Below are 19420 nucleotides of genomic sequence, written 5' to 3'. Positions count from 1 at the left end.
ACAGTTTTGTACAACCCAGTGTTGTTGTTGTTTACACTGTGTAGTGTTCTGATTGATTGAATTAGTAAATAATGTGTATATTTGACAAAATACAACAATTTCAATATAATCTTAGCCTGATTACTACAGATACCTAAAACATAAATAAATAGTTTTATCAGTGAAAAAAAACGTTTTATCAGTGTTATTATATGAAATGTTCCCTATTTTTAAGGTTTATGGTCAATAAGATTTTTTTTCTTTAATGGTAAATACATAATAGATTACAAATATTAAGTTAAACTTGGTACAACTTTAAAAATGTTATTATATTAAAAGATGTTAAAGTAACATCAAAATATTTGTTGTCTTGACTTTTTGTCATTACATTTTTTACAGTGCAGCTAAAACTTTTTTTTTCTATTCTTTAGCGGATAAATAGCTTTTTTGAATTGCCTGAAAAACCACCTCTTGCCAGTCTGAAGTGTGTGTGTGTGTGTGTGTGTGTGTGTGTGTGTGTGTGTGTGTGTGTGTGTGTGTGTGTGTGTGTGTGTGTGTGTGTGTGTGTGTGTGTGTGTGTGTGTGTGTGTGTGTTTGTTTGTGTGTTTGTGTGAGAGTGGCAGTTTTTGCTAATTAAACATTTCCAATGGTCATATTTTCAATTCATAATTTCAGTTTGTGCAACTGTAGGGTAATAGAAACGGAGCGACTAGAGACCTGCACTAAAAGTCTTTAGTCTTGATGGTAAAGTAAACTAAGAGTTCATTAAGTTAGAATTAGATAGAAGTCTAATTGAATAGATTATTAATGGATTTTCATCGTTTGAAGATGTGATGGATTTGTAAGTGGTTTCTATGAAGCTTGTTTCTGCCTCGGAAAGATAGCAATTCTCTGAATTATTCGACTTTAACAATTCTAAACAAGAAATCTGAATCGCAATATAAATCTTAAAGGTCAGACTCCAGGATCTGTAGGTTTACTGTATTAGTGCTGGGCAGATTAATCACATGCAAAATATAAGTCTGACATTATATATGTGTGTGTATTATATATATTTGTTTTGTATATGTGATACACACATACATAGAAACTAAACTATACAAAACAATTTTGTTACATATATATGTTTACATTTATGTTTAATCTAAATATAAATCAACATTTTCTTTAAACAAACAAAATTCAATACTTTTGAAACAGAATTAAGCAGATGAACACAACACACAGCACATACAGTATTGTACAAAACACATTTTTATTGATGTTGTACAATGTTGTTCACCCTCCTCCTTCACATACAGTATGTCTCTACTCCTCTACTTTGTTCTTTGTCTTCCTCGTTCATACTGTTACTTTTTCTTGGCCGCCTCCTCCTTCTCCTTTTCTTCACCACCTCCTCCTCCTCCTCCTGCTTTTCAATGTCATTCATTTGCTCTTTCTCCTCAATGTGATTCTCCACCTCCTCACTTTCCTTTCCTTCCATCTCCTCCACTTCTTCCACCTTGCAGTTTTTTCTTGGCCGCCTCCTCCTTCTCCTTTTCTTCACCTCCTCCTCCTCCTCCTCCTTTTCAATGTCATTCATTTGCTCTTTCTCCTCAATGTGATTCTCCGCCTCCTCACTTTCCTTTCCTTCCATCTCCTCCACTTTTTCCAACATGCAGTTTTTTCTTGGCCGCCTCCTCCTTCTCCTTTTCTTCAGCTTCTCCTCCTCCTCCTCCTCCTTTCCAATGTATTTTATTTTCTCCTCATTGTTCTCCTCCTGAGCTTTCATCTTGTCCTCCTCCTCCTCCTTTATTTGCTCAAACAGAAACTTTGCTGCAGATAGCCTTCTGGCGATAATTTTCCTTCTCCAGAGCTCCTTCTCTGACAGTCGGGTGCTGGTATCTTTTCTTTTCTTTTTCTCCACCACCACCTTCTCCTCTTTCATCACCTCCTCCTCCTCTTTCATCACCTCCTTCTCCTTCTCCACCACCTCTTCCTTCTGCATTATCTCTTTCTCTTGCTCCTTTTTCTCCACCAACTTCTCCTCCTCCATTTTCCTTCTCCAGAACTCCTCCTCTGACAGTCGGGCGCTGGTATCTTTCTTTCTTTTCCTTTTCTCCACCACCACCTTCTCCTCTTTCATCACCTCCTCCTCCTCTTTCATCACCTCCTCCTCCTTCCCCACCACCTCTTCCTTCTGCATTATCTCTTTCTCTTCTTCCTTTTTCTCCACCACCTTCTCCTCCTCTGTTAGTTGGGTGCTGGTATCTTTCTTTATTTTTTTATTTGTCTCCACCATCACCACTTCCACCACCATCACCACCACCTTCTTCTTTTTCATCATCTGCTCCTTCTTCTCCACCACAATCTCATTCTGCATTATCTCCTTCCCTTCTTCCTTTTTCTCCACCACCCCCTTCTCCTCTTTCATCACCTCCTCCTCCTCTTCCATCACCTCCTCTTTCTTCTCCACCACCTCCTCCTGCATTATCTCCTTCACTTCTTCCTCTTCCACAATCATCCTTTCATAGATCTCATGTTCAGAATCTGTTAAGACAAATGATTGCAGTTTGCACATAGTACAAAGTCATTTTCAAGGAGACGTTAAACTCCAGATAAAGGGGAGTAAAAATACAGTTTATTAATGACATTATACACTAGAAAATATTGAGATGCAAAAACCATCATTTACCATCAGATGAGGAAAGTGTGAACGGCTCATTACGAGGACAGAAGCAGAACCATCGTAGAGCAGCTCTGATGAAAGAAGCAACCTTGCTCTTCTTTCTCTTTTCTTTCACTTTCTCCTTCTCATCTGTTAAAAGAGAAATGATTGCACATCTTTACACACTTGTCCACAGTAATTTGAGAGAAATTTAAAATGAAAATTCACCAAAAACAAAAACTCCAATATATAACCATTTAAAAAAGTTATTGTAGCTAAACCAAGGTTACCACAAGTTTACCATGGATTTGCTACACTTTTGTATTTTATTATTATTTATTGTATTTGACTATAATATTTTATTATTTTCATGTTATATAAAACTGCTTACACAAATGATCAATGCACCAAACGATTTAAAAACTACATGTTCAGTGCACTTTTTTAAAATAGAAAACTGAATACTGGGTTATATTGCACAGCTAGAGTTTTTCAGCCAACAGTAAATTTCCGATGAAAGGTTTCTGTGATTATTTAACATTTTATAAGGTTGCTTTTACAGCATAAACATCGTGATGTAATTAAATTACAATCAGTTAAATTAATCCAAGCATTCATTTAGTTGTTCAAGCATAAAACGAGACAATAGTCTATTGTATGGAACCGCTAGCACCGTCAGTACCAGCAGGCTAGCGCAGAAACTCCATTTAAAATACTGAGCTAAAATAAATTTTCATGTTTATTTTAAATGTCATTTAATGCAGTGATTCTTGTCCGGTCTGAGACCCACTTTATATCAAATATATATTAGTCAGTGAAGATCACATATTTTTAAAGAGAACAGATCTTAAATGTGGTGATTTTGTAATGGAAAGACAGTTCACCGAAAGCCATCGGGGCTGTCGGTTGAAAATGAAAAGTCTGTGTGCATATCTCATTTTACTAAAGGATTTTAGACTTAAGTTGTATCAGAAAAGCTGAAAATGAAATACATTATCATTTTACCCAAAATGTTGCATTAAGATGCACGTGAATGCAATGATAGCCAGCAGTTTAACCAGCTGTCTATTATCCTGTACAAACATTATTTTTAATAGTAAGTATATTATTATGTCAGGAAAACACAGGATATTGGATAGCACAATGTAAGTAAGACTCACTATTAGTGCCATTTCTTGGCCTTTCTTTGAGCTGCTTCACTTTTTTCTGGCTCTTGGAGATCTTGCAGGCTTTGGGAACTTCGTCTTCCTCCATTTTAGCAGCTGATGTTGTGGGGAGATCAGAAATCTGTTCAACCATCATATAATCGGTACAGGGTTTCAGTCTTTCACCTGTAACCACTCAAAAACTTGGGGTTTGCTAGCTGGAATAGGATGAGGATTTCGGTCTTGCACCGTGAATCACTCAAACGGAAGATGTTCAATCGCTGAGACAGTCTTAAAACACTCGGAACGCAAGTTTTTTAACACTTAACAGCCAAAAGCACACCTGTACTACTCCACTTCAACAAACCCACAAGATATTCTCCGATGATGCAGGGCTTCAAGTACACTTTTGGAATGCGTTCTATTCTCAGAACATGTCACTATGGTAACAAGACATAAGACTAAGAAATGTTTTCTTTTAAACTCAAATGACTGCAAATGTGCAAATGACATAAAATAAATGAAAAAATAGCTAAATAAATTGATCTAAGGGACAAAAGCTGTCTTAAATAGATAATCAGTTAGAAATTGATGTACTGTAGACAAAGAAGCACAACAAATGAAACCTGTGAGGTTTTTGTGAAACTCAAACCACAAAACTGACATATATTGACTGAAATAATATCTAATAAATTATGTTAAAGTATTCCGCTTCAATGTGATCCATCCACCAAGACATGCTGCAAATATACATGCCATTCCATAAGAAATAAATAATATAGTCATTAGTGTAGGAGTGCAACATCAACTCGCAGAAAAACAAAAATCAAAACTAAATGTAAATAATTACCTTTGAACAGAAAATATAGTTTAACAAATGAAAATCAAGAAAATAATTCAGATTCAGGCCGTAAGAGGCAGAACAAATATGTGCAAAAGCGCAGGCAACATATATTCAAAATGTGAATTAAAAATAGTTGAGTTGGTAACACTGAGTGATCAAAACAGAAGCGCATTAGAATAAGAGTTATACTTCATCAATTTGGACCAAATGCAAACAATATATAGTTTTGCATTTTTTGTGTTGTTTTCTTCATAATAAATATACTTTAAACAATGTTAAACTTGTAATTAAAAAAGAGGCATGTTGAAAAAAATCTACACAACTATTCAATTCAATTCAGCTTTATTTGTATAGCGCTTTTACAATGTAGATTGTGTCAAAGCAGCTTCACATAAATGGTCATAGTAACTGGATCAGATGCAAACTAGAGTTTTCTTGTTTTGACTCATTAAAATATGTGGTAAAGAAATAACTACATGTGTTCCTTTTTCAGTTTCATTGCTCCAACCGGGCCATTAACCAAAAACCATTAGTGTTTAGACATGTATGATCTAAAATGTCATTCATAATGGTCTTAAAATGGTCTTAAAAAGTCTTAAATTTGACTTGATGAAACCTGCAGAAACGCTGAAATAATGAGGGCTTTTGTTATGGTGCAGACAGAGAAAGGTAACTTTTTACTACAATAAAATCACATTAAATACATTTCCTTATTGAAATCATTATTTATTTTAAATAACTTTAAATCAAAAGAGCTAGTCAAAGCTGTTAAGTATTGCCAAAGTATTGCAGAATACATAAACAATGAGTACAATCTTAAAGTGATTTTGTAATACATATATAGAATATATACCTACACACACTTAGTTTTAATAAGTACGCAAATAAGAAAACTGATATGATTATTAAAAGATAATGGGAAAAAACTATTAAGAATAATAAATAAAAATACAATACACAATGGTTTATTTATTCAGATGGTTTGTAGTAATACCATCCATATATATGTGTTTGTGTATGTGTGTGTGTGTGTATATTGTGTTTTTTGCATCATATAAGTATTTTGACTTTAATAATGGGAATAAAACAAACTTTAAACAAACCTGAGATGGAAATAATGAAAAAAGCAAAATGGTAATTAGAGGGAAAAAACATAAATCCAAAACTATTTAGTCACATAATACACTATATATTCACTGGCCACTTTATTAGGTACACCTTAATAGTATCATATTTCCTTTTGCCTTCCGAACTGCCTTAATTCTTCGCGGCACAGATTCAACAAGGTACTGGAAATATTCCTTAGAGATTTTGGTCCATATTAACATGATAGAATCACTAAGTTGCTGCAGATTTGTCAGCTGCACATCCATGATGTGAATCTCCCTTTCCATCATATCCCAAAGGTCCACTATTGGAGGCCATTTGAGTACAGTGACCTCATTGTCATGTTCAGGAAACCAGTCTGAGGCATTGACATAATGCTCAATTGGTACTAGTTGGCTCAAATTGGCACAATAGAATAAAAACAGTTATACTAGGAATTAGTATTTAGATCCTTTTTTTCTATGTGAATATATTTGAAAATCGATTAGATTCCTGTGATTTAGTTGTTCAGAATTTTGTTTTTGTTTGTTTGAAAATACTTCAAGCACACATTATATGATTTGCCATTTTAAAGACGTTTCTAATGTTACAAAAGATTTTATTTTAAATGAATGCTGCTGAAATTGATTTTTGTGTACAGAGTGTTAAAAGTAAAATGTATGAACTGCATAAAATTTTAGATTTGATCATATATTAACAAAAGAAATCTTATCTAATGTATGTATTAATTGGTTTTTAAAGGTTCAAAACACCCTGGAGCACTTTAAAAAAATGAACAGATTTGTGTGTGTTGAACATCAGTTAAGACAATGTTAGCACCTGTCAGCTTTAATTGTGGATAAATCTGGATCATTTTGAGCTTTTGTCAGCTAATTTCATCTTCCGGGTTTAAAATAATTTTTGGGGCGGGATCAAAATCAATGATGTAGCACGAATCTGCTAGTGGAGTGATGACGCATTAGTTTCTCATTATTATACATAGACTGAGTTTTCATATCCTATGAGCTGTGAGACCCAATAACTTGGTGAGACGGCGTCTGCTCATGGCATTTTTGTTGGGAGAGCTTTATGATATTTGTAGAATGGCAGACTTTTTTCAGTTGAGTTCGTTTCCATTCAGACATATCGCCTATATCCACCTATGTTTAATATCTTCCGGATTACCAGTAGGGAAAATGGTTGAAATGGATAGGCCAAGAGACCTGCAGCACCTCTATCCACTGTGTCTGCATTCAGACCCAGGAGTTGAGGAGGAGAGAAATCCTCCTCATTTATAGTGTATATATAAGCATGATTATCTTTAATTATATAACAAATTGTCGTCATGTGTATATGAAATTATGAATAATAAATGTAGCAGGACATTAAATTGCTGTTTATTTCTTTGAATTTTAACTTTATAAACTATAAAATCAAATCTATAAAATATGTCTCCTAACGGTTTGTGTATATATAATATGATATGATATGATATGATATGATATGATATGATATGATATGATATGATTCAATTTCTTGAGTAATATTTCAGAAAATTCAGCTTTGAATTACAGGAATAAATAAAAAATGTTACAAAATGTTCACATACAATTGAAGACAAAATTATTAGCTCTGTAAAAATTTCACAGGCTAATACCCTTTACTTCAACTGTAGAAAACAGCTGCAGACTAGAAGAGATTTCTTTTAGAACATAAAAAATATCTTCGCCAGATGAACATTAATTCATTATTATTCTTCTATTCTACACAAGCTGGAGGAGTCAAACCGTACGCTGACTGTGGATGTTGCCAACCTGGCCAGTGAGAAAGAGGAGCTCAACAATAAACTGAAGCACATACAGCAAAGTGAGCTGACTTCTATAATAATATAAATAGAGTGATGGTACAATGTTCATTTACCATGCTTTAACATTTAATAAACAGAGCTGGAGAAGATCAAAGAAGAAGAGAAACAGATGAAATCTCTCACAGTGTCGTATGAGAAGCAGATACAGGTGGAGAAAACACTCAAGATTCAGGTGCATTTAGAATTTTTTATCACAGCTTTGTAACTGTTGATTACGTCATAGCTTAAAATAGCAGTTTTTTTTTTTCATGTCTCGGCTGAATTCCATTATCAGATGTCTGTATTGTAGGCTATAAACAAGCTGGCGGAGGTCATGAAGAAGACGGACGGCAGGCCACAGCAAATCAACAACACAGACATCCGCAGGAAGGAGAAGGAGATCAGGCAACTCCAGCTGCAGCTCCGCACGGAGAAAGAAAAGCTTAACCACTCCATCATCAAATACCAGAGAGAAATCAACGACATGCAGGCTGTAAGTGACACTAAATAAATGTAACATCTTTTTTTTTTTAAATCCTTCGTTGTACATATCATTAGGGCTTGATATTGATTCAGATCTGATTCTGAATCACAAGCTGTCAATGTGATGCGATTTAAATCTCGATTCAATTATGCGAATATAGACTTTAGTGGCACTCTTGAGTACCTTAACACAGAACCTGCCTTTGTGTTTTAGATGCATAAATATAGGCGGTCATAATATGAAACGCAGCAGGGCCCATATTTATTAATATATATTTATAAACACAACAACAGTCTTATGTTTTTCTGACTTAATGTAATGAAGTAAAGAGATGTATTGAAGATAGCAACTTCCATGATTCCACACTCAGTCACAGCCACATAATGCCACACTTTACAAAAAGGCACCTGTCAGTCCTTATGTGTCTCTTTCAAAGCAAAAACAGCTAAAGTAAATTGATATATCATGGCATCTTTATATTCCTGCTCTGGTTAATTCAAGCAGTTCTTTTATGATTAATTGTAAGTCACTATGGATAAAAGCATCTGCTAAATGAATAAATGTAAACATACAGTGTCAAACTCTATAGAAAAATCTATCAAATGTAATTATTATTATTATTATTATTATTATTATTATTATTATTATTATATGTCGTCTAGTTATACAGTGGATTCCCCCACATGCTCTTAGAAAACACACTTACTGTAAAAAAAATAATAATATAGAAAAAAATAATCCACAGCTCTCATGTGTCAATATTGTATTGATTACTTAAAAAATAAAAAGATACATTGATTCCTTTTTTCTAGTATTTCATACAATCCATAAATGTCTGAATCTGTTCAGAAAATTGTGTTGTTGTGTGTGCAGATGATAGCAGAGGAGTCTCAGGTGCGTCTGGAGATGCAGATGTCTCTGGACAGTAAAGACAGTGATATTGAGCATCTGCGCAGTCAACTCACGTCTCTGAGCATTCACTCTCTGGACACCACCAGCATCAGCAGCATCGGCAATGACCTGGATTCTGACGAGGCTTATCCAGGTAACACTGCAGGTTATGACATATTATTAGCAGTGTAAAGATCAGTGCTTAGGGTGGCATAAGCCACAAATGTTTACACTAAACCTCAATTTATTTAATCAATTTTATAATGTTCTGTAATTACAGACCAGACAATAAAAATATACACTAGGTATAAAAAAGATATATAAAGAAATGTGTTTAGTTTGTTCAATTATTAACTTTTTTTACTTATTACACATTATTTTAACTAATTAACTTAACTAAATTCAGTTAACATTTAATTGGGTATTCTCTCCATTCATTTATATTTCAATGACTTTTTTATGGATTTCCCCTTACAAATTTACTAAGGTGAAGTTTATCTATATATTTATAAATTAATTATTTAATATATTCAGTCAATTTTCTATTTTTTTTATTTGAGTGTTTTATTAGAGATGCCCCCATCCAATTGTATAAAGTGTCGGTTTAATAAGTAAAATAACTTTATTTACTTAAATTAAAATCATCCCAGTAAATCAATGATAAAGAACTTAACACCTGACATTCATATTATGCGTTGTTTATTTTATTTATATTGTATCATACCTGTCAACATTAGGATGTGAAAATAAGGAATATTAAAATTAATAGTTATTATAAATAAATAGATTCAAGTTATCAAATCTCATTAATCTTTTCTTTACAATAATTTAAGCATTCTGATTAAAGATTCTGATGACATGATAACCTTGCATAAAAATATCATCGTATTGTGCTCACTGCTTTAAAATATATATTTTTTAAATGTCTGGGTTAAAAACAAAAGCTTTTTTCCCCTTTGAACATAATATATTTTATTTTGGGAAACATTTATAATATTATACAACAGTAAACATGTCAATGAATCATTGACTTCTGCTGTCTTCATTAGTTTCAAAAACACAGATTTCTTTACGATTTAAAAGGGCACCTTTGGAGATATTTTCTGCTGGAGATTCTGTTGTCCTAAAAAACAAGCAAAAAAAGTAAATAAAAAATCTTACACATACCTTAGAAACCTTGGCAATTTGGGGTTGATGTCATTTCTTTGAAAGAAAGAATGTCTGATTTTGGTCAGCAGAGGGCACTAAACTCTGGTCAATGTCATTTACTGTAAAGAGACACTGTTGAAAAATTGGATTATTTTAAACCTATGACCTATTTTTGAACAAAATGTGTTTCTCTCTTAACATTTCTGTCCGCTGTTGCTTTTATTAACACATAAAATTATGATTAAACAATAAAAATACAAAACACCTACAATTAATACACATCTGTTACTTCACTCTGTTCATCTCTCTTTGTTTAATCTCTGCTTTGCCGCTCATTTCTCTTTGTCTCAGTTTTTGATGTCTTCAGAAATCCCTCGTGCATCTTAATAAAGGGAGACGTTATGCGATGTAGAGATTTATAGCTCCTGTAAACAAAAGCTGTCTCCAGGGCAGGGTACTTAAGAAAATTAAACCTTTTCATAGAGGGTATAAAGAGGATAGAAATAATCAAAGCCTTTATTTATTAAAATTATATTTATCTCTGAGCAAAAAAAAAACAAAAAACTAGTAGCCATACATAATTATGGTGGTAATCATTTTAATCATGCACAAAATATTTGTTCTGTATGTTTGGGTCTAGTGTGCTGTGCAGTATTTTAGTTTGTATTTTATAAAATGTACCTATTGTTATATTGACAAATAAGAGGGGTTGAAAATGTAATTTACATTATGTATGCAATTTATTTAGGAAAATAAATAACATTAACAGCATGTAATGTTTTCAAGCATTCATAGTAAGTTTAAAATCCATAACAAATACTGAGGGAAAAAATAGGAAAATATTTGGTTTACACTTTTAAACCACTAAAAGACCCTATTTTTAATTTCTGCATTGCACTGAGGATTCTGAAGATTAGCTGAGTGTTTAATGCAGCGTGATGATTTTTATAATTCCTCTGAGACACTGACCATCACATACCTGAACTCTCTTTAACAATGCTTTTCCTTCAGACCACAAATCTCAAGCTCTGCTCTTTTATTGCTGGAATAAAGCATTTTACAAATTTTAAAGAGCTCACAGACTCCCAAAGATGCTCCGTGACCTTGAAGGTCTTCTGAAGTTGACCAATAATGTTTTAAATGTAGTAATTACATATTGATTGGTTGTTACAGTAAACAGATTTGGCTCAAGAAAAGATTTGATATTGACAGGAGGAGATTTGGGATGTGGAGTAATTAGTGTAGCAAAACCATGATTGATTTACAAGGATTAAGTATAATAACCATGTTTTAAATTCATTCATTCAGTTTCCTTCAGCTTAGTCTCCATTTCAGAGGTCGCCACAGCGGAATAAACGCCAATGATTCAGTTATGGGAAACACCCATACACACTCATTCACACACACTTTTACTGACAATGTAGTTTATTCACTTCACCTGTAGTGCATGTCTTTGGACTCTGGGGGAAACCAGAGGACTCAGAGGAAACCCACTTTCAGGCAGAACATGCAAACCCACACAAACATGCCAACTGACCCAGCCCAGCCCAGCCGGGACCTTTTTGCTGTGAGGCACCGTGTTTTATGATGTATTATATATAATATATTTTTCTCTAAATATGGTTGCTGTTACACATAAACTTATCACTTTTCAGAGCTCGTGAACTTTTTCAACATCATCAGAATTGGCAACTAAAACAAACAAAGTAAAAACAAACACAACATCCCCAAAATGATTGAAAAAGTAAATAAAAATACAATCGTATAAAAAAATGCAAATGAAACTGCCTTAAACGTAGGACTCAATTCTTCAGTCAAGAGCAGTGAATGAGTTTGTTCTTATCTTTTGTTGTTGGATTTATAAAAAGCACAGTTGCAGCAGGAATATAGAATTCTGTCACTTTAAGAGCTGCACGGATCGGATTTGATGTTACACATGCATTTTTATTCTCAACTCTTTAGGTTTATTTATTACATAACAAACTAAATATTTAGCATGTATTTGGCACTTTAGGTTCATGCCTATTAAGTTAAAGAATATTACATGTTCTGCTCCATCTCTAAGACTGCGTGCATGCTGAAACACACTTTAAAATGCTTAAATCTAATGCATTTTAATAAATCAAGCCATGCTACTTTTTTTTTTTTTTTACTGATTTCCACATGAACCCGGGATTTGCGGGGGAACGAATGCGGACTGCTGAAAGGGGGCAGGATATAATGCAAAAATCATTTTATCTTGATTACTGTTTTTCATAATTGTTGGAGGTCTAACATTCAGTTGAACAGCTCTAGATGAACTAAATTTTCTGAATTTCAAGGTCACTACTACCTATTTGAAAGGTATTTATATTCTCAAGCACAGTCAAATTTCAATGTGATATTTGCAGAATAATCCATGCAGGTTATACTGTACCTCTCTCTCCTGATTTATGCGTAAGAAAGATCTGGGTTCATGCAACAAAAAAACAAACAAAAATAAACTTGAGAACATTTTTAGATACCTGGTTGAAAACCTCTTGCAAATCCTTGACAACAAAATTATGGCTTAGAGACCCACTAGTATCTGAGCAGTGTGAGAGACTGTAGTGATGTCTTGTGTTCAGATGTGCTGAAATCATTCAAGCAAGAGCCTGGGCATATTATAGCAATGGCAGGTTTTTCAAAAGAAAAATAAAGCACATTTTAATTTAAAGTGGAATAATATTATCTTTTAGGAATTCAAAGTGCAGCTCAAAACCTTGTTGTGGGCTGTAATTAACACACCATTTATCCATCAATGTCAATGTGGTTATTAAGTTAAAAATTAGGTATAAATTAAGTAAAAAACTTAAGGAAACACTAGTAACTCAAACCAATGAACAATGAAATGTAATAATCAGCATTCTTCGTTATTTGGATATTATTACAGTGTGACATACCATAGCCAACTTTAAGAAAAAAACACAATGGTTTAAGTGTATCACAGATTTGGTTATCTTAATCAAGTTATACTGAATCTGTTTGCGGTAATGGATCTGATCACTATTACAAAGAGTCAAATGACTCATTAGTTCTTTTAAATCAAAAAGAGGAGTCGATTCCCCTGAATCAAACCAGTTCCACACATTGGCATTGACTCTCAATTTTCAACGCCTTAAAATTGAGGAATCAGTTCTTTTTATAATGGACCCCCAGCCCTACTGGGCTCTTCATACTCACTTCTGACTGCTGTGACCTTCAGAAATTTTTGCTGCCATTTTTATTTGTGCTGAAGTAATTGTTGTTCTCTGATTTTGGCCAATTTTACAATTAATTTACTAAAACATGGTTCTACTAGCATGGCATAACTAAAATACAGTGCATATATGGGTGGCATGGGGGCTCAGTCATTAACACTGTTGTTTCACAGCAAGAAGGTCGCTGGTTCGAGTCCGGTTTTCCCCACAGTACAAAAACATGGTATAGGTGAATTGAATAAACTAAATTGCCTGTAGAGTATGAGTGTGCGTGTATGTGTGAATGAAAGAGTGTAAGTACTGTGTTATGGCTGGAAGGGCACACACCGCCATTGTGCTAAAACTACTTATGAAATGATCCAGATTAAAAGTTTCCAATAATAAAAATACATATTTTTTGTTAAAAATGTTTATTTAGCATTTTATATGCGTATAATATTGTATTTTATTAAATAAAAAATCATTCCACCCCTTCCCCCCAATTTTTTCATACCATATATTCATCATCAATATATACATATTGATTCATCAGGCCTTTTGGTAACTTCTTTTGCTCAAAACTATTTTAATTTTTAGCTACACACAAAGTTTGCCCATTACATGTCAATAAAACAGATCATTTTAGGCAGTTTGTCTGTTTATTTTTTTACACTAAACAGTTTACAGTCTTTTATTTCACTTAGTGAGAGGTATAATAGCAGTTTCAGTCAATTGTTCATGCAAAGACAGACCTTACACCTCTCACAGTATGCATGTGAGAAGTAATTGCCAAGTTCTTTTGCCCTTTGTAACTTAACATGCTTAATGTAATTATATCTTTTACCGCATACCCATCAGTAAATGTGCAGCTGCGCCCTTGGAGTTGTGGATATAGTCTGAAGGATGGACGAACAAAAAGTGGTGTCTGAAACACTGATCCATTAGTAAAGAAATAAAACATTTATTTTTTTTAAATAAAGGTCACACTCACTCTTTTAAGAACTCCGTGCCAAAACCTTGCTTAAAATATTGCCCATACCCTGAAAGAAATATGATCATCATTCTGCTTTATGCCAGTGATTAATTATCCAGAGTAATGGAGCTATACTCCGCACTGGACCAGGCTTCCTCTGCCACTCATGGCCAATTTTCTTAATTAGGCGTCTGCTGATAATGTAAGCACAGCGTGTGAAATATATCTGCAATAAAAGTGTGTCTTTTGTGGGGTCGTGGCGAACTGAAGGGTGGGAATGTTATGGACGACATGTGTCTGCGTGAGATTTAAGAGCAAGGATTTAGTGGGCTTTTCAATCTCAGCGTGCCTGTGCTGTTCTCAGGATGACCTTGCTGTTGTGAGCAGACTATAGTGTGACTGTCACTTCTTTTAGTCCGACCAGATTGAGATTCCTCCCAGCAGCTGAGATGACATGAGCTGCTGAAGAATGGCTGCTGAGAGCCGCGTGTCTCCTGACAGCTAAACACTGCACGCACAACTGTAACGGCATCATCTGTGTTGGACTAGAGGGCTTCTATCAACAGGAAGTTTGTGTTTACTAGTCAGTTTATTTGTATTCTTCTTGCCCTCATTTAGCAAATAGGTTAACATAGGAGTAATTTGACATAGTGTGTTTTTAATGTGGTTGTGGCACTTGTCCATATTCCCACTAACCGGTGCACTTTACTCACTCAGCATATCAAAATACTTCATCGATTTCTCTCAGAACTTGCTTTTAGTTAAAGTCAATGCTTGCTTCATAGCCTTAGGAGTTACAGATAAATATTTTGAGATGCAATTGTATTTGCTATTTAAAAGGTGAACAGGACCCCTGTTTCACTACATCTAGGCTCATTGAAGGAATAGTTATAGGACTAGCCCAATATTTACTCACACTCAAGCTATCCTTGGTGTATATAACTTTAATCTGGAGTGTTTTTAAGTTTGAATTTAAATCGTCAAACCAACCCATACACCACCAAGGGGTTAATGCATATCTTATGAAGAGGATTGATGTGTTTTTGTGACAAAGATATTTTTTTATTTAAAAATGATTAATTTAAATCTTTTCCTTATCTGTATTCTTTACAATTTTTTGTCTGACCTCTGACTCAAAGCATTTGTAGCTTAAGTTCTTGGAATTCACAGTCAATCACTTGCCACAAATTTTGTTTACCACAAAGAGGATGGCAAACATGAAAACAATTTGGCTTGGCATTACTGTTAAATAGTATACGGTTAATTACTCATTATGCCATGCCTTGTGATCAGAATGTGTCTGTAAATTTCAGCTCAAAATACCCATCGGATTATATAGTTTACAATGCAGAATCTGCCCATTTTGAAGTCTGGCAACAATGAAGCTGTTTTTGTAGCCTGTGCCTTTAAATGCAAATGAGCTGGTTCTCCCCACCCACCATTCTCAAGTGTGTCTGCTTCTCATGTGTTTTGTCAGATAAACGGCTGTCAGTGAAAGAGACAGACTCGGATAAAGCTGAAGTCCAGCTTATTAGTCAAAAATACCAAGTAAGTTTATTTGATGTATTTATTGTGGAGTTCATTCAGACATTTTTGAAATTATTAGTCACACATAAATACCCTAACAAAGTTTGCAGTTCACACACACGCCTTTACAGACACTATGCAGCTATGGTGATTCCAGCGGTTATAAAGTGCAGCGATTTTACTGTCTTTATTACAAACATGCTCTGTTTTAAAATTCTTTCAAATATGTCAGAACTCATTCTTGAGGTGCAGCTGATCACAGAGAGTTGGAACAGATCCTGTTCTGTGGACATGTTTATACATGGTAATATGGAGGCATGGTAATACAAGTCTGTCAATCAATTTGGTGCATAAGGAAGTCCACATTTCTACGTCACTTTGCATTAAACCTCAAAATTACTGGGATTTGAATTCTATTTTAAAGTCAGGATTTTTTTTTAAATGAGACTTGTTGTGTTTCTATCACTTTAATATGACTGTGGACACTATATACCTACACACCTTTCTCCACAAACAGCTTACAAAAGTTGATTTAGCATCAAAGGTGCATCAGGAAAATATGTAAAACGATTCTTGACTGTGGTTGTGTCTGAAAGAAAAAAAGGTCCCACTTTATATTAGGTGGCCTTAACTAATATGTATTTACACAGGAATTAATAGTTTGTTACAATGTACTTATTGTGTAAATACATGCATTTACTGTGTACTTATGCTTCATTAAATACATGTATGTAACTACATCTGCAATTAACTTTTGTAATTACATTTGTAAATACACTGTTGAACATCCCTTACACCTTAACCCACCCTTAAACCTACCCATACCACCAAACCTTTCCATAACCCAACCTCTATCCCAACTCAAAAGCACCACAAGTGTTCTCAAATACATTATAAACACAGTAAGTACATTGTATTTATTTTTGTGATGCAAGTACATAGTAGTTAAGGACACTTAATATAAAGTGGAACCGAAAAAAAGTCAAATACACTGAGGATGAATTAAGGATGAGTAAAACATGGGATAACTTTCATTTTTGGATAAACTATTCCTGAAGTTAATTGTATAAACTGATTGTAAGGTAGCGTTACCGATAGACATCAAGATGCTGAGCAGACATCGTGATACTCGGCTTCACCCCCATCGCAGCAGCAAGCCGCTCACAAAAAATCCACACTTAGGCCTCGTTTACACTTATACGTATTAATTTTAAAATGGCCATTTAGAACGAAAATGATCCACGTCTACGTTTTACCTAGCATTTCTGAAAAGATCTCCCTCTATACCGCTAAAAACGCACATCATGTGACCACACACACAGGCATGCGTTGCAGCATATGTGGACGCGTGAGCTCCAGGCAGTCAGCGGGTGCTTTGGGCACAAAACCCCAGAAAGCAGTGCACGTTGGCCAAGGATATACTGCTGGATCGCATCTCACAATAGTTGATTAACATGTAATTTAATACATCTTGTTTCTATCTAACGACTCTTCTGTCTTTTGAATCTGTCAAGTAACGTGACAGCGGTAGTACACTGCTTCGATCTTTCGCTTTCACGCTTGTACTTGTACTCAGATACTGTTGGTTTGTTCCAGTTGGTTGTGCAGCTTTTTTTTCCAACCAAGTTTGTGGATGCCATTATATTGACACCGATCACTCTGCCTATGAATGCCAGAGTCCCGTGGAAAAAGTGATTGACAGGTGGTAATTTGTGTGTAACTTATCTATTTAGTTTTGATCTGGTTATGGGTAAAACAAAGACCATTCAGGTCAGGTAGTTGAAATGGTCGGTTACAAATAATTAACTCGTTATGAATTTATTCATTATTCATAAATAATCAATTAATCTCTGCTTACGAAGACTATGCCATCGCGATGTTTCACATTAGACATCGTACGATGCCAAATTGGTCGACATAGCCCAACCCTATTATAAGGCATTAAAGTGATAGACAGAAAGACAGACATAAAAGACCATGGTAAATCAAGAAGAATTATTAACAGAAAATCAACAAAAAAAACAGTGAACAAAAAAAAATCCCTTCAATGTTTCTCTCTGATTTTTTTTTTCTATATCTTCCCACCATAAGAAAAGGTCAGTTTTGATTGCTATGATGATTTGCCTTCAGGCTTAACCACAGTCTTTAAACCCAAAGTGTGGTGAGAAGTACTTGTGAAATTTTCTTTTGTGAATTAATAGTTTACTCAAAAAAAAAGACTGAGGCTAAAGTATTTTAAGCATCATTAATGCAGGTGTCCTTTCCCCTGTGTTCCCATCTAAATGTATTCTCTTTGATGGCAACAGTGTGAAAGACAGCAGAATGCTCTGCCCTTAAATCACACCCGCTGCTGTTGTCTTTGCCACATTAACCATAAGTGGATGTGCTCATCTGAACACAGTCATTACCTTTCTTTTCCATTAGATTGCCCTTTCTCACTTTTGTCTTCCTCAGTAGGGGCTTCACATAAACTATGAATAATGATGATCTCATACCTGTTTGACTTTGTTTTGAGAATAAATGCTTGTCCTTGCAGACTTGCCAAAGGTCAAGCCCAGTGACCTAGCATTGTTTATTTGATGCTGCAAATGGTAAGCAGCTGTGTGTGCACTGCCTGTTCACACCATGAGAACTATAAAGGGACATGATAACATTGTGGCTTAGTGGTTATACTGCTGCCTTCACAGCAAGAAGGTCGCTGGTTCGAGCCGCAGCTGGGTCAGTTGGCATTTCTGTGGGGAGTTTGCATGTTCTCCCTGTCTTCGTGTGGATTTTCTCCAGGTGTTCTGATTTCCCCCACAGTTCAGAGACATGCGGTATAGGTGAATCGAATAAAATAAATTGTCCGTAGTGTATGTGTGTGAAAGAGTGTGTGTGGATGTGTCCTAGTACTGAGTTGCAGCTGGAAGGGTATCCGCTGCATAAAATATATGCTGGATAGACTGGGGGTTCGTTCCTCTGTGGTGACCTCTGATAAAAAATAGACTAAGCCGATGGAAAATAAATAAATGAATGAATAATAATATTGTTTATTAGAACTTTTTCAGCACTTTCTCTTTATATCTTTAAAGCAGGATGGATTCTGATTGGATATCAATGTTTTTATTTTTTCAGCGGATGGAAAGTAGTATTTTGAAATTGCTTCCAATAATAATGTTTCTCTGTGTCATTTTTAATGTAACTGTAATTTTTTATTAATAAATTTTTTAAGGGATGCTCTGATCAGGATTTTTGCAGCCGATACCGAGTACCGATTCTTTGTCATGGTGATCGGCCGATAAAGTGTATCGATTTTGATGCTTCAAGCTTTATAACGCGTTAAATACATTATCCCACTAAGTATAATACTTGTTGAGATCTCTCCTTACCCAAGGGAGTAATTTAGGGACGCTGCATGTAATCTCTTAAACACATCTCCTATAACCATTATAAGTAAATATTTATGTTAAGTATATTATAATTGTAATTATAAGACTAACAATTAAATTTGAAAACATTACAAATGACGAAAGGAGAATTCAGCTTGTCTCAATCAAGAAAAAGTTTGTAGCGCATATTTGATGCATAAGAAGTTCAAATGCACACATTCATTACTACTTTACTACTGTAAAGTGAAAAATCCCTGCATTTTTCATAATGTTTTTAAAAGTGA

At 34.6% G+C, this 19420-nt stretch overlaps 2 protein-coding genes across 4 annotated transcripts in view; one reads left to right on the top strand and one right to left on the bottom strand.

The window, feature by feature from the left end:
* Window positions 1-1215: 1215 nt before the first annotated feature.
* si:dkey-65b13.8 lies at window positions 1216-5721 on the bottom strand. 3 transcript variants are annotated; one of them, XM_073932760.1, is made up of 3 exons: window positions 3787-5721; window positions 2654-2776; window positions 1216-2508 (listed from the first exon to the last, which is right to left on the bottom strand). In XM_073932760.1, exons 1-3 carry the CDS (start codon window positions 3926-3928, stop codon window positions 1271-1273), a joined length of 1503 nt encoding a protein of 500 aa, XP_073788861.1. In that variant the 5' UTR covers window positions 3929-5721; the 3' UTR covers window positions 1216-1270. The 3 variants fall into 3 exon arrangements, with proteins under 3 accessions (XP_073788861.1, XP_073788862.1, NP_001038427.1); XM_073932761.1 differs by having other exon boundaries at window positions 2654-3699; window positions 3787-4142; NM_001044962.1 differs by lacking the exon at window positions 1216-2508 and having other exon boundaries at window positions 2578-2776; window positions 3787-4038.
* The window catches only part of LOC137488592 (rho-associated protein kinase 2-like), a 21953-nt gene continuing 7783 nt past the window's right edge, over window positions 5251-19420 (top strand). The window contains exons 1-6 of the mRNA XM_073933900.1: window positions 5251-5268; window positions 7474-7567; window positions 7646-7740; window positions 7858-8040; window positions 8905-9076; window positions 15719-15789. Coding sequence (XP_073790001.1) covers window positions 5251-5268; window positions 7474-7567; window positions 7646-7740; window positions 7858-8040; window positions 8905-9076; window positions 15719-15789 — 633 coding nt within the window. The remainder of the gene's footprint in view (window positions 5269-7473; window positions 7568-7645; window positions 7741-7857; window positions 8041-8904; window positions 9077-15718; window positions 15790-19420) is intronic.

This window comes from Danio rerio, chromosome 20 (assembly GCF_049306965.1).
Source record: "Danio rerio strain Tuebingen ecotype United States chromosome 20, GRCz12tu, whole genome shotgun sequence".
Taxonomy (NCBI): domain Eukaryota; kingdom Metazoa; phylum Chordata; class Actinopteri; order Cypriniformes; family Danionidae; genus Danio; species Danio rerio.
This window is presented reverse-complemented; position numbering and strand designations above follow the sequence as displayed.

Coding starts and splice junctions, on each gene's coding strand:
- si:dkey-65b13.8 (XM_073932760.1), bottom strand. CDS start 3,928: ATGATGGTTGAACAGATTTCTGATCTCCCCACAACATCAGCTGCTAAA. Junction 2,777..3,786: donor GCCAAGAAATGGCACTAATA/GTGAGTCTTACT, acceptor CTCTTTTAACAG/ATGAGAAGGAGAAAGTGAAA. Junction 2,509..2,653: donor CACACTTTCCTCATCTGATG/GTAAATGATGGT, acceptor TTGTCTTAACAG/ATTCTGAACATGAGATCTAT.